Source organism: Natator depressus, chromosome 1 (genome assembly GCF_965152275.1).
Source record: "Natator depressus isolate rNatDep1 chromosome 1, rNatDep2.hap1, whole genome shotgun sequence".
NCBI lineage: Eukaryota > Metazoa > Chordata > Testudines > Cheloniidae > Natator > Natator depressus.
The window spans coordinates 218,597,584-218,613,761 of NC_134234.1; the positions used below are offsets into that span (position 1 = coordinate 218,597,584).

Consider the following 16,178-nt stretch of genomic DNA (forward strand, 5'->3'; position numbering starts at 1 on the left):
AGTAATGTTGTAGTTACATTTGAGAAAGTTAGTCAGTTCTAATTCTTTTCTTTTCTTTCTTTTTCTTTTTTCTTTTTTTTTTACTTTTTCACTCAATTTTTTTTGTCTTTGAGCTGAAATTTCTCTTGTTGGGTTGGTTAATTCCTGAATTAAAAACAGCATATGTTGACATTTACATGATCCCAACTTGGATATAAGTCAAGAGCTTGACAGGTTAACAAACAGATACTTTTTAGTTATTTGTTCGGAATGGAACATATTGTGTCATTACTTTTTAAGCAGAAGTCCACACTGAAATCAGTCAGTTCTGTCTCAAAAACGATGGCCTGCTGTAGCCTAGGAAGCTCTTAGCCATTTAAAATTATACAGATGATATACATATACCCACAATGTGAAAGTGAACACAAAATTGCTGTGAATGTGGCAGAAGCATACCCAATTAAAATTCTGAATGAATGATTCTGGGGAAGTTTTTGTAGTATTTGCACCATTCAAGTCCATTAAAATGTTATACCCATATTAGTATTTTACATTAATTTCCTTGAGTAAATTCTGTGGGTCAGATGCACAGCTGGTAATAAACTGGCATATTTCCATTGCTGATTTACACCAGCTGAGGGTCAGGCTATGTGTTTTCATTGTTTATATGTAGTTAGAGAGACCACGCATGGTTTTCAGCCTATGGTGTCATTGACTATTGGCAGGTCTATTGGCCAGACTTTCCTAATACTATTTTATCAAGCCTCGCAGCTCAACGCTAATGTATTTTGTTGTCTATAGGAAAGTTCCTAAGGTATAAAAAAGGAAAGGTCATTTCCATCTTTGAGAGCATTAATTCAGCTTTAAGGAGGATGTTGTTCACAGATCTTGACAGCCCAGAGGAATGTGAAAGAAAAAACAAATAAAATTACCATAAATAAAATGGATGCAACGTTCACTAGATAGCCAGGCATACGGTCTCTCCAGGTTAACTTCTCCTTTTCATCCTGTTGCAAAACACAAAGGTCAAGACAATCGTTAGAGAACTGGTGAATTTTAGAACTGGGAAAAGGTGAATTTTAGAACTGGGAAAAAAGAAAAGGAAAAAGCTCAATTAAAAATATTATTGATTTTCCCTTCTCCCCATTTATATTTTTGAATTTGAAAATTTAAACGTAATTTTAAAATTCAGAAATGTTCAACCATCTCTAAAATTGGTAGAAAAATGGGAGGAGGGGAAGGGAGAATTTCTCTAAAATTTTGTTGTCTATCTCCCCTGAATTTCAAAATTTGAAATTTCATTGAAAATCTGAAATGTGAAAAATTTCAACCAGCTTCTACTGAATTTCAAAGTCTTAATAGAAAGACTTAAAGTTAACCCTAAACAATTGTAGAAGTAAGTACTTTCATTCAAAAAACAAAAAACAAAAAAAACAAACAAACCCCACAACCTTGCTTCTTGCAAGAGCGCAGAAGAGTGATGTTTTAGGTGAGAAACCATAATAAGATAGAATGTATATCACCAGTTACTTCAGATGTCTCCTGTAAGCTTTGCTTCATCCAGTGTGGCTGTTATACAACTGAACCCTCTCAGTGTTAAAATAACCATCTGACTATTCACAATCACACTGTAAAGTATTCAGAAGCATCTTCTACTTTCTATTTATGACACATTTGTTTACATCTTGTGTTGCTATATGCTCTTAATTTTGTTCCAGAACCTCAGCTGGAGTAAATCTCTTCGCTCCATTGACTTCAACAGAGCTTTGCTGATTTATACCAGCTGGGGATTTGGCCCATTATTCCCAGTTGGAAGATTAAACATTTTTAGGTGAAATTCTGGCTCCATTGAAGTCAATGGGAATTTTGTCACTGACTTCATTGGGGTCAGAATTTCACCCCTTGCTGTATTCCAGGCATCCCAGACTCTCTCATGGCATCTGGTTCAAAGATCAGAGAAATAATGAAGGCAAACCCTATTTATAGAGGGCTCAGATGACTTTTCGACTGGGTGCAAAAGGTAGCTCCCTCCACCTGATACCTAGCAGTGAAAAATAATGGAGCATTACTGCCCTCAAATAAACCCAATTCCCTGCTCTTAAAATGAAAAATAAAATGTTTTCATATGAAAAGAATTTTTAAAATTGATTTACATGAAACATGTAATTTCCACCCCTCAAAAATGGTTATTAAAAAATAAGATCACAATGGTTAAGTTAAAGCAAAAATATGCAATTGAATTAACTGTGAATTCAAAATCAGCTGCTGTTCTCATTAGTCTTAACATCTGTGCTACACAATGGGGCCAGATTCTGTCCTTTTTTATGCTGGTATAAATCGAGAGTAACTCCATCAAAGTCAAGAGCTTATATGGAGATTTATATGAAGGTAAATGAGATCAGAATCTGATTCAAAGGGTTCAAATAAGCTTTTTTTTTTTTTCTTTAGGCACTACTATCCTGAGAAGAATACTGTCCTGACAAGAAATTACTTGGAGGCATTATGCACTTCAAAAGGCAAAAGCACCTCCTGAGATGGTAAGGAAAGCGCAGAATTTGCTGTACTTCCACAATAGGTGTAAGCATCACCTTTCTGGTGGTGCCTGCTTGGGTGCAGGAATGGGAAGAGGCATCATCCTGTGCCCACCCTGGTTAGAAGTGTCCCACCAGTGCTTTTAACACTGCAGAAGGAGTGTACACACACACACACCCCTTCACGGCTCGAGCAGTCAAATTAAGGGTGTCTCCTGCACGAGTGTGCTGAGAGGGCAGGACCATAGCAAACCCAAGGAGAAGCAGGCCCAAAGTATAAAGAACAAATATCTGAGTCCACCTTTTAGCCAGAAGGCAACTTTAAAAAGTGTTTCTGGGAAAGCACAGATGCATTTCATTTTGTTTTGGCATTTACCATTCAGCAGTTATCCAGGACATAAAAAGTTCTGCGCTACTACACTTTGAAAAGGCATGAAGGATACCACATCAAACTATTTCACTAGGGGAAAAACACTAAGGAAGCAAACCAGCAGAATGAGTTAATACTAGCCAAAACAGTCAAGGGAAATAAGGAAAGCTTTTATAACAATATCAAGGAAAAGAGAGAAAACTCACTCATATAGGAGGCAGTGAATGAAAATTCAAAAATGGCTAAGACACAACTTCTTTTCTAAATCTGTCAAACAAAAAGACTTTTGGACAATTAGAATGCAATATGACCCAGCTCAAACATTAATAAATCAGGAGTAGCATCCCCCCCACCCCAAATCATAAGATTGGATTAAAAATCATGAGATTTCAAAAATATAAAAAAGTTGGGGCTCTTTTTATTTGCTGTTTGCTTCACATTTTCAAGCTTCTTCTGCACAACCATGAGGTCAAGAGATTTTATTTTATTTTACAATGAAAGCTGAGATTCTCAAATAAATCAGTTGAGTTCAGGAGTCAAGAAAAACAAGACAATAAAATCTCAAGAGATGGTGACACTGAGAAAGTGAGGAAGACCTTTAAACATACTTATTGATAAAGAGCAGGTAAAGGCATGTATAGGAAAATTGAATATATCCAAAACATCTGTTTTTCAAAAGTGGCTAGTGATTTTGGGTGGCTCAATTTTTTGGGTTTCTAACCGGACACCTTTTTAAGGGTCTCAATTACCAGAACATGTTAAGCACCTTCAAAAATCAAGTGTGTCTCAAGGTGGGTATCCAAAAAGTGGAGGCACCCAAAGTCAGTAGTCATATTTGAAATTTTGGACTTGTAAACCCTTATTTTGACATTTAAATAAATGACTTCTTTTACTAACGCAATATACCCCAGCAGCTCACAGTGACCTCAATGAGAATTGCTGGGTGCTCAGTACTTTTCAAAATCCAGGCCACTTATTTAAGTGCTGAAATATGGATTTAGAAGCATAACCAATTCTAAAAACCTTGGCCATTGGCAAAAGCAATTAAAATGAAATCTCGGCTGCACCTCAGAGATATCACCTCACTGAACAGGGAGAAAATAGTCCCTCTCTACATATCCCTCATCTGACTACACCTGGAACATTGTGTTCAGTTCTGCACACCATGCTAGCAATAAGATATTGCCAAACTGGAAAGAGTTCAGAGAAATGCAAGAAATATGATTAGGGAGCCGGAGGGACTGATTTATGAGGAAAGATTAAAATAGTCAGATATGGATGCATTCTCTAAGTGATGTCTAAGAGAGAAGGGTATGATAAGCCCTATAAACACTTGAAGGGTGTAAACGCCAATAAAAGAGAGAATCTATTTAAGACAATACAAGGGAATAGGATTAATGGGATGAAATTAGAAAAAGGAAAATTTAACCTGAAAAATCAAGAAAAACGTCTTGACAGTGAGATCTTTTAGGCTGTAAAACAGACTTTCAGGGGAAGCGGTGGAAGCCTCACTGCTTAAACGATTTAAAGCTAATCTCAACTGACACCAATCTTTCTCTAGATTCCAATATTCTAGGATTTCATCCCCCTCCTACATTAAAAAGAAATCGGTATTGTCTCTTTCTCTTAAAATCCACTTCATGCTCCTCTGTGTGAGTTGGGGCTCCTGGTTGCTGGATGTGTGGCTTCTAGAGGGCAGAAAGGTCAAGAATCTGCAGGATTAGCTAGTAATACCCAGAAATCTTGGCCATCTGAGTAATGGTACAGACTCTGTGCCTCTTTCAGCTCTCCAGCACCAACTTCATGACTTGCACAATTGCCATTATGCCACTGGATGCTTCTTCGTGTGACACCCTGTCAGTGGGGATCATTCAGCACCTGCGGAAGTTACTGCTTCTCTGGGCAGCAGCAGTTGATACGCCTGTGGCCAGCATAACTGCCATGGTATATTCCCCAACAATTCACAATCTTGTCTGCATTGCCCCAATTCCTCATGTACAATACATTGTGGGGGCAGGATACCGTCTAGTCACCTTTCTCCTCTGTGTGCCTCTTCCCCTCTACTTTGCATGGATTTACCATGATTTTGCTCCTCTCTACAGCATGCAATGAAGGGGAGCTTTGGGCTCATATTTGCACCTATGAGAAGCAAGAATGTATTTTGTAAAGATACTACTGAATTATTAGACAAAGGAGTCAGTTTATAAAGACATTCCATTAAAGAAAATTGGTATCACAAATTTTATCAATATATTGTGATAGACAGTAGAACGTTAATACTTCTTACAGCACTTGCAAGTTATTATTATCTTCTTGAGCAAAATCTGTGAGTTCAGTTGCTATTTTATAATACACTTGATTTTATTCTCTGGCAATAGTGCCATCTAGCCAGTAAAAGACTGTACTGTAAAGTACCAGTGTGATAGACATGGCAATTTCCTGCAATAATTTTGGGAGGTCTTACTGTATTAAGTGTATGTATCATTGTATTTAATTCCCCGGAGGAGGGTGAACACAGCCCTCCAGAAACCAAGAACGGGCGGGGGAGGAGGTGATTAGGCAAATTCACTCAGGTTTGAACCCGAGAGGTACCTGAAAAGGACCATATACACTGGTTTAAACTGTATTCTCCGGAGACCAACAGACGAAATGGCTTTTGGATAAATAGCCTGAGGTTAAACTGACTCAGGGCCTTCTTTCTGATATAGCAAATGGACAGAACTTTTTGTCCAAGGGGGTGCAGGGTGAGGCAGTCCTTCCTGGGAAGGGTTGGAAAGACTGACACTGACCAGAACTCCACAAAAGGAGCTGGGGTGACCTCTGGTAAGCTTATTATCATGAGGGTAGGTTCTTTTATTGTTTTGAATATGTTTTCTCTGTAATGCTTTCACCTTAAGAATAAGTGTGCTTGCTTATATAGAGTTGTATGGTATTTTAGCACTCCTTTAAAGTGTAAGCAAAGCACAGACGCTGGCCTGGTTAGGCAGCTTTGCTTGGGGGGAATAACACAGTGTAGGCAGGGAATTGTGCAGCCTGGAAAAAACATGGTTAGGAGGGAAAAAGACATGGGTCTCCACCCAAAAGAGGTGACGGCTGAGGAGCTAGAAGACTAGAGTGGATGCCCTTGAGGGACAGAGGGGTAATACAGGTGCAGTTGTCCTGAAGTATGACAATCATAAGGACCTTTTCTATGATCAAAATGATATAGTAGTCTTTGATTTCACTCTAAAAGTATGGAATGTAGAGATTTCTACCATGTTATGGCATATACTGTACAGAAGCCTGTATCCTCCTGTGATGGGGTGGACTAGTCTCAAAGGCCCCCTGCTGTAGGCCTCAGGGTTCTGTCACTCCCATCCCAGGAAAGGAACAGCGGAGAGGACCTCCAAGCAGGCTGGAGTGCCTGCAGGGGAAGCAGCCAATCAGGGCCCAGGAGGGCCATATAAAAGGAGCTGCAGAGCAGAGCAGTAGTCCATTGTTGCTTGGAGCAGGAGAAGAAAGGACTGCATACCTGGCTGCCTGAAAGAGCAACAAGGCCACAGATGGTTTACTAGCAGGGACCAGGGAAGCATTGAGGGAGCTCCTGGTGGGTTGCTGGGACTGAGCCTGGGGAGGTCTGCAGGAAGATAGTGTCTCCAGGGAGGATGCCCTGGGGATACAACCCCATACCAGGGCTGGACTACTTAAAGACTAAAGCCCAGGGAGGGCTAGAAAGAGACAGACCCTGGTGGACCGTATACCCTATAAGGGTTTTGTGCTCATGCAGAGAGTGTGACTTGGCTGGAGCACTGTGTCACTGACAAACCCATCTGAGAACCCCCAAAAGGGGTCACCAGAACTAACGAACATAGACACGCCAGAGAAGGGGGCACTCGTGAGAGGTAGGTGCCAAACCCGTTACACTTCCATGATCAGTGATGCGCTCTATGCTGCCTGTGTTTCAGATGTTGTTCAGCTCAAAAGTATTTCATTATATTATTTATTTCTATTTATCCACAAGAGAACACCTCTACAAAGCGCTAACTGCCAGCCATGACAATTCAGCTTGCACACGGAGTAAAATGACACACTTTCTCTCTAGTGCATCTTCACTTATAACTAAAAACCCACAGTTCAGATTCTTCATGCAGATGCACCTGTGGAATCCAATTGACTTCAGCGGACTTTCACAATGATACTTGACGAAAACTTAGCAAATGCTGCACAGGGAAGAACAGAGTCCAGCTCCCTCTCTCTTGGCTCCCCTTCCTCCTGCTAACCTGACAGCAGCAGAAAACAATAAAATTTTACTTCTGTTGCCAAGTCAATATGATTTACTCTGAATGAATCCACAGGGCAGAGCTGTTGAGTATGAAAGTGCCATTTTTATATTATCACTTGCCAGAGTGGAAACATATCTTAAATTCTGCAGAAATTATGTTTGGTTTCAAAACGAGCATCTGAAAATAAGAGTTCTGGTTACAAATAGTGTCCTCCTCCCATGTCTAAAAGACACAAAACATTCCAATCTGTGTGCCAGCTTATTGGAAAAAGGCACAACTCACTCCCCAGGAAATAGCTGGTGGTGGAGGTGGTGTTCTAGGAAAGGGACACAGCGGGAGCAGTTTGAAGGCGGGAGGAGGTATGGCCGAGGCAGACCTACATTCCAGCAGTTCTGGGACCCTGCAGTGGTCATTGCATCAGGAGCACAATTTAGGGCACCTCTGAGGACTGCTCTAACCCCCATTCCCCGAATAAGGGAGGCACAGGCTGCTGCCTCTGTGACCCTGAGCTTGTGCCTGTGCCAGTATGAATTTAGCCCTAGGAGTTCAAATTCTGTCCTCCAACAAAACATGAGTTAGCTTTTCCACTGAGAGCATTTCCAAGAAAAAGCCACAGGCCCTGCTCTGCACAACTGAGCAGGAGTAACAGGGTTTCAAGGGCAAAAGTATCACTTCTAGGCTGATCAGTGCTTGGTTTCAGGTTTAAACACAGTAACTAAACCAGCAAGATTTGGATGGGGGCTGTGGAATTGCAAACCTTGTGATTAACGTTTTTGCTCCTTCTAAACAGGCCCAAGCGTGACTGCAGGAAGCCCTCCTAAGGTGGTTTGCAATGGGTTACAAACTTTTCTGTCAGAACCATTTTACTTATGCTGAAATTTTGAAATGGTCTAAGTTGGAACTAACCCAATTCTCCCATACTCAAACTTCACTGTGAACCCATTGGTCACAGTAGTTAACCTCTACATTGCCTATGGATAGGTCTCTCTGATGCTCTGAATGTGAGAGTCTGTTGCCCACCGCAGGGATAAAGAAACTCTTGCTTTCAGAAACATCAGTTAAAAGCAGTTCCAAGATGCTACTAGAATAGACACCTTACAAATTATATGCAATAGTCATAAAACAGTAAACTATGAGAAGTGACTGTAGACATGGAACTCCTGTGATACAGCCCTCAGCACTAATATCACAGTAGATTTTTAAGGCCAGAAGGGACTATTGTGATCATCTACTCCAGGGGTCAGCAACTTTCAACACGTGGCCCATCAGGGTAATCCGCTGGCGGGCTGTGAGACATTTTGTTTATGTTGACTGTCCGCAGGCACAGCCCCCGCGCAGCTCCCAGTGGCCGCAGTTCGCTGTTCCTGGCCAATGTGAGCTGCAGGAAGTGGCGGTCAGCATGTCCCTGTGGCCCGCACCACATCCCGCAGCTCCCATTGGTCGGGAAAGGCGAACTGCGGCTGCTGGGACCTGCGGGGGGCCGTGCCTGCGGATGGTCAATGTAAACAAGCTGTCTCGCGGCCCACCAGCAGATTACCCTGATGGGCCATGTGCCAAAGGTTGCCGACCCCTGATCTACTCTGATCTTCTGCATAACGCATGCCACAGGACTTCCCTGAATTAATTCCTGCTTCAAGTCCAATACCTCCGATTGCACTAGAGAATATCTTTTAGAAAAAAACACCAAATCTTGATTTTAAAATCTCCAATAGTGGAGAATCCACCACAGCTCTTGGTAAGCTGTTCCAATGGTAAATTACCATACTGCTAAAATGTCACATCTTATTTCTAGATTGAATGTTTAGAGCTTCAACTTCCAGCCACTGGCTCAGTCTGCTAGATCAGCGGTTCTCAAACTTTAGCAACCCGAGGACCCCCATTTTGATTTAAAATTTTTCACGGACCCCCAAGCCAGCTTCTAATTTTCCCCAGGGGTGCTCAACCCCCGCTCAACCCCAGGCCCCACCGCCACTCCACCCCTTCTCCCAAGACCCCACACCACCTCTTCCCATCCCCGCTCCACACCTGCCCATCCTCTTCCCCACCTCTTTCTGCCCCCTCCCCCGAGCATGCCCCATCCCTACGCCTCCCCCTCCCTCTCAGTGCCTCCTGTATGCTGCTGAGCAGCTGTTCTGTGGTGTGCAGGAGGCACTAGGAGGGAGGAGAAGGAGTTGATCAGCAGGGCTGGTGGCCCCGGACATGACTCACGGAGCCCCTGGAGCCAGACATGACTTGCGGAGCCCCTGGAGTACCCTTGTGGAACCGCAGGGGTTCGCGGCGCCCAGGTTGAGAACTGCTGTGCTAGATTGAAGAGCCCTCTGTTATCTAATTTCTGTTCCCCATGGAGGTACTTATAGATTAATCAAATCACCTCTTAACCTTCTCTTTAATAAGCAAAATAGATTGAGCTGCTTGAGTCTATTACTATAAAAGCATGTTCTTCACTCTAACCATAGTAGTGGCTCTTTGAACCCTCTCCAATTTTGTTAGGTGAAGGATGCCCACCACATGCATGCAGGGTAGGCACACCTTGATAAATAGCAGTACTGATTGCTAGTATTGCAGCAACAGAGGAGAAGCATAGCACACCTATGTGAAGCAAGCCTGGGTACGTCTATGCTGCAATAAAAAAAAACTATGGCACCGAGTCTCAGAGCCCTGGTTAATTGACTTGGCTCAAGATTCTCAGGCTGCAGTACTAAAAATTGCAGTGTAGACATTCAGGCTTGGGCTGGAGCCTGGCCTCTGAGGCCCTGTCCCTTCATGGCATTTCAGATCCCAGACTCCAGCCCAACCCCCAATGTCTAAACTGCAATTTTTAGCCCTGCAACCCAAGCCTTGTGAGTCCAAGTCAGCGGACCCTGGCCAGCCGCAGTCATCCCATGCATCTTTTATTGCAGTGTAGACATGCTCCCTGATATTCTATCCAGAGCACACTTCATGGGGATGCTTCTCACTAAGCAACATAGTCACATCCACCCCATTTTAATAAGGTGTTGAGCACTGCTACTTTCCACAGGTGCTTGAAACTGGAGTAAGCTGCACCATGGAAAACTCTGGCTATTATTGTTTTGCCTAAAGTCTAGGGTTTTTTTTACCAGAGCAGTTACAATGGTGGCTGGCTACCAATGATGAAAATTCCCAGGATGCACAAGGCCTCAGAATCCCAAGATTACGCCCCACAGTCATTCAATCACTCTACATTGTCAGATACCCTTTGTTTTAAGGCATTTTAGGCAAGTATTGCAAACTACTCTACTCTCAGTTTTTAATATCAAAAGGTTTCACCACTCCTGTTCTTGTACTTCACCTTTTAAAGATAAATTTAGTTAATCCAACTCAATTTAATTATTCTGGAAATGACAAAGTTTCTAACTTCTGTCATATTTAACTCTTGCTTTAGCTTTGACTTATGTATGCACTTTTACCATCATGTGTGTAGGGCACTAAGCAAACATTATTGCATAAATAGCATAAGAGTAAAGTGTTTGGTCTTCAAAATGCTACATAAAATCAGCTTCTTGATATCTGCATATGGATTGGGTGCAACTTGCAGCTATGTTTTTATTCTGACAGTAGTTTAATGTATGGCTTGTATGCATTATTTATATAGACCAGAAGCAGTTCAGAACACTACCAGAAACCCACTATTTAAGGAAACAATAGGGTTACATCTGCAGTCATAAATATGCATTAGGTTAATCAATGTTCTTTGAAGGTGATTAATAAATCATGAAGAGCCTGATCCTGAGATGGGCTAAGGGCCAGGTTTACAAAGGTATTTAGGCACCTAGTGGGATTTTCCAAGACATCTAAGCAGATATGGGGCCTAATCCTCCTGGCCATTGTGTTAAACCCACTAGACACCTATCTGCATCTTTAGGTTCCTGAATACCTTTGTCAGTCTGGTGCTGAGAACCAACAGCTCCCATTTAAGTCAATGCAAGTCAAGGTTGCTCAGCCCCTATCAACATCAGGCCCTTTAGGAGATAACTGAATATATATTAAAAGCTTTTATATATGTTTTGTGGACACCACAGTGACTATTTATGCTGAGCATATAGCACAGCATAAAAACAATCCATTCATGAACAGAAAAACACGGAAAATGGAGGTAATGATGCTTACCTCCTTTGTAAAGTGCTTTGAGATGAAAAGCTCTGCATAAGCGCAGCACATTGTTACCGCTACTATCATTATTATTCTAATATCTCAGAAAACTAGATGAAAATGCCACACACTAAACTATATTAAAAGAACTTGAAAGCTGTTAAAGGAGATAACCGTAAACTTGCTCTCTTTGTGTACGGATGGCCCCTTTCTACTGCTCTGGCAGCAGGAAGGTGATGCAAAGCATCAATTACACTTACTTTTCCAAAACTTTGCACTGCCTTAACGATGTAAAAGAATAAGACTAGGCACTGCAACTGGGCACACCTCTTCGCGGCCCTATAGGTATATTGCCCTCAGTGCCCACTCAGGATCTTTCAATCGATTACTCAGACCAGATTACTTCAGACAAATGTCACTACATGGAATCTAGCTTATTAACTCTTTTACAGAGTGAAAGCAACTTCTTTCGTCTCTTGATTTCATGCCCACTTTGGGTCCATATAGATGTGTTTTTTCCACATTCAGGAGGCCCTAACTCTCCTCCTGGAACTGGTCTGTACTTCAGACCGTCACTTTCTCTCTCCTTAAGAGAAGGCACACCCCCATCCCTCCTGGAGTTGGGTAATTCAGGCTGTTACTAACTTTCTCCTTTAATCAAGAGTCCACAGCTCTCCTTCTGAGAGCTAGGTTGTAATTTAGGTCACTTGTAGGGTCTCAGTCAGCTTCTCTGCCAACTGTCCCTTCCCCTCAATTAATTACTTTACCCGCAGGCTAAGTGGGTTCAGCAGGCATGACTTCTCCAACTGGCATCTCTCTTGCTTGAGGGAGGAGGCAGCATATATACTGGTCTCTTTCCCAGAGCTCATCCCCATTGGCTGGGAGAGGGGGGAGCCTTGTCCCACCCACTCTTCCATGCTTCTAGTTCCAAGCCCTGGAAGAATCAATAACAGGTTTCCCCCTAAACACTACTGATTTCCGGGACCAATTCCTCCCTCCCCATCTCTATTTCCTAGGTCCTTGTGTTCCTAAGATCTCTCAAAATCTTAATAGGCCACACCGCATGACAGGAGGGGCTAACCCCTAAGTCCCACTACTCTTAAGGAAACAGACTACCCCATCACAAGGACCTTAATGTAACTGAGAATCAGGCCCTTAATATTTTATTACATGGTCAATTCTCTTCAGTTTGACACATGGTCATTCTCAAATAATACAATGAAATGTCATACAAAGTTCTTTAATCTGCCTTATATAAATATTTGCAGAATCTTGTAGAAATGGATACTACCATGCACATGGAGAGACAGTCCCATATACGATACATTTACATTAATAGGACTACTCATGTACTTAAAATTAGGCATGTGCTTAAGTACCTGCTCAATCACACCTTATATGATGCAGGCAGAGAGCAGATTGATTTTCAGATTCCAGGTTGAGTTTGTAAGGGTTGGCATTGGCAGACAGAAAAAAACATGTGCCAGATATGCTTTCTCTGCTTTGTACTGTTCTGGCAACACAAAACAACCATAAATTTGGCTCAATGGTGTTGGCAACTGCTTTGCATCCCTGGGGCAGCACAGAGCAACTGGAGCATACTAGTGAATTTGGTCCCATACTATCACTTATAAACCTAGAACATCTGATGGGAAAATTATTGATACAATACATCTAAAGCCATTTAGAGAGTAACTTTTCAGACAAAACTGTGCTTTAATTAATGTGGATCATTATCACTATCCTAATACTGACACTGTGTTTTGAAACAGTTTTTCTCTGAAATTATTTTATGCATTGGGCTATTTTTCCTACCTGTGCTCTTCAGTAAGTTGTCAGATACATATTCACATGCCCAACTACCCGCAGAGCTTCTCTCAAGGACCTCAACCCTAGCTACATTACTTTAACTGTCAAATCCTTTGATTGTCTTCATCCCAGACACATAATAGTTTATCCAAAATTTATCTGTAAAATCACCCATTCAGCCACTATTATACACTTGAATATAAGCAACTTTGGCCCAGTGGAACTAAGCCAGTTGGCAAATTTACATTGCAATTTGTAATGCTCAAATTACCGTCCCTATGCTGAAGTCTCTTAGCAACATCTAATAGTCTGTTACCTACCTAAATTGCATGTATTATTCTCAGATAGGATCTTAATGTGGAGGGAATACAGAATTAAAGATTTTATACCAAACACAGTAGAGAGGGTCGGGTTTCCTGGTCTGGTCAAGTTATGTTTAGTCTACAGCTGTGGTTAAGGGGTGGGGCAAAAGGTGCACCCTTTTCCTGAACTTTGGCTGCCCCACTGCTAGGCTATTATCTTGACATATATTAAAGCAGGCTGAAGGATCTAGGATAAATCTTGGTCCCATTGAAGTCCATGGCAAAACTCCCATGGACTTCAATTGAACCAGAATTCCATCTTTAGCCTTTAGAGGTTTACATTTAGGAACAGATTTAGGAACTACCATTCTGATCTGGTAGTGGTTTATACTTAGTTTACACAAGCATAAATGACCACACAAAGGTGCAAGTGAAGAATCAGGCAAAAGGCTGATTTTAAAATGTATGGGTTTTTTGCTCACAATTCTTCCATGTGTTTTTGTTGTGTTGTGCCATTCAATTTGATTGTTCTTTAGCAATGGAAAGTGAAATTTACTAGCACCTACTTGAGCATGACCTACTTGTTTGATAATAATATAAATCACCTTGCTGCTAGAACATGAAATGAAACAGAGAGGGGCAGTAGGAAACAAAAGCAGAGAAGCAAGAGAGACAAGAAACAAAGCACAAAACTGTGGTGGGTAAGAGGGAAACGCTTCATCAGAATGGGAGAACACAGAAGAGGAAGGAAGAGTCAATGCAGGAGAGATTACAATGCCATTCAAGCTGTTTGTAGCCCTGAGAACTCTGTGGTTCCTGGCCCCCTCTGATTTAAGGACTTAGAAATGTCAGAGCTAATATAAACTTTTATATTCCTAAAAAGGTATATTTCTAGCCTTTTTCCTTGCAAAGTTAACCTTGAAAAACTAGTTTCTGGTGTTGGAAAGTTGTCTATTCTAAAGCTTATTGGTTTATCAGGCACTCCTTAAACTGGCCAGGGCTGAAGTTTGAGATCCATAAACTATGGTGAATGGTCACTTGATTTTGGGGGGAGAATCCCCCCCAATTCATGGCAATGGGGGGTGGCAGGAGAAAATGGAGGGGGAAAGGTAGTCCCAACTATGCTACATTAGACAACCACAAGCTTGCTCCCAGACAGCTTTTTGCAGCTAAGCTAGCATGGCTTCTGATCATGAGGTACACTTCAATTGTCTGAGAGGCTGTCTGGTCTACTGGACTAAACCCTGGCCTGGAAGTAGGGTTGCCAACTTTCTAATCACACAAAACTGAACACCCCTTCCCTGCCCCTTTCCCTCGAGGTCCCGCCCCCCACTCATTCCATCCCCCTCCCTGTCACTCGCTCTCCCCTACCCTACTTTCACTGGGCTGGAGCAGGGGTTTGGGGTGAGGGAGGAGGTGAGGGCTCTGGCTGGGGGTGCGGGCTCTGTGATGGGGCTGGGAATTAGGGGTTTGGGGTGCAGGAGGGGGCGCTGGGCTGGGGCAGGAGGTTTAGGTGCAGGAGGGCATGTGTGGTGCAGGCTCCAGAAGGGAGTTTGCGTGTGGGAGGGAGTGCAGTGCGGGGCAGAGGTTTGGGTGTGAGAGAGGGTGTGGCTCTGGTAGGGGGATCAGGGCTGGGGCAGGGGGGTGCGGGCTCTGGGAGGGAGTTAGGGTGTGGGAAGAGGTTCTGACCTAGGACAAGGGTTTGGGGTGCAGGAGAGGGTTCAGGGTGTGGGCTCCAGCTGGGCGGCGCTTACCTCAGGCAGCTTCCGGTCGGCAGCACAGCAGGGCTAAGGCAGGCTCCCTGCCTGCCCTAGCTACACGTGGCTCTCGGAAGTGGCCGGCATGTCTGGCTCCTAGGCGGAGGGGCCAGGGGGCTCTGCGCATTGCCAGCGCCAGTGGGCACCGCCCCCGCAGCTCCCATTGGCTGTGGTTCCCAGCCAATGGGGGCTGTGGGGGCAGCGCTGGGGGGTGGGGGCAGCACGCGGAGCTTCCCTGGTCGCCCCTGTGCCTAGGGGCCACAGGGACATGCCTGCCACTTCCAGGAGCCACGCAGAGCTAGGGCAGGCAGGGAGCCTTCCTTAGCTCCGCTGCTCTGCTGACTGGACTTTTAATGTCCCAGTCAGCAGTGCTGACCGGATCCCCCAGGGTCTGTTTTCGACTGGGCATTCCGGTCAAAAACTGGACGCCTGGCAACCCTACCTGGGAGCAAGGCATTCCTGAATTCTAATCCCAATGGCTTCCTAGTTTCCAAACAGGGAAAACAACACCTAACCCAGAGGGGTCTTATGTGGATTAGTTAATATTTGTAAAGGGCTACATATATGCTACAATTATACAGAATGCACACAAAACCCTCTAGGGAACTAGTTGCCAACAGACATCCCAGTTTATTTGGAGAATTTACTTCTGAATACATTTTTTTCCCAATACTGCCAATTGTGCATGGACCCCAGCACAAGTGAGCTGCACTGGGGAACGTTGATGGTGACCTGAAGACCCCATCTCTCCCATATAGTTTAAATGAGACCTTTCAGTTTGGTGGAGTGGCAAGAAAATATACCACTTGACTCTCCCAAAAATCTGAAGGCAAGCTCTAGGCAGAGTTATGGGAACAGAGCAGACAGAAGTCTGGTGAAGGGATAAATGTTTGTATCACCCCGTGTTGTGATAGCAATCAAGGTATCAAGTTGTAAAATGATGTTATCTAGTAGTGTACTGCAGGGATCAGTGTTAGGTAGGGCCTGTATTTAACATTTTCACTAATGATCTGAATGTGGGTGGAGAAAAAAGCATGTCAATTGAATTTGCAGCTGAT

The 16,178-nt window shown here is 43.2% G+C and overlaps 1 protein-coding gene across 1 annotated transcript in view; it reads right to left on the bottom strand.

Annotated features, from left to right (window-relative positions):
• The window catches only part of ANO2 (anoctamin 2), a 265,370-nt gene that overhangs the window by 52,958 nt on the left and 196,234 nt on the right, over positions 1 to 16,178 (bottom strand). The window contains exon 14 of the mRNA XM_074935844.1: positions 912 to 986. Within this exon, the coding sequence (XP_074791945.1) occupies positions 912 to 986 (75 nt within the window). The remainder of the gene's footprint in view (positions 1 to 911; positions 987 to 16,178) is intronic.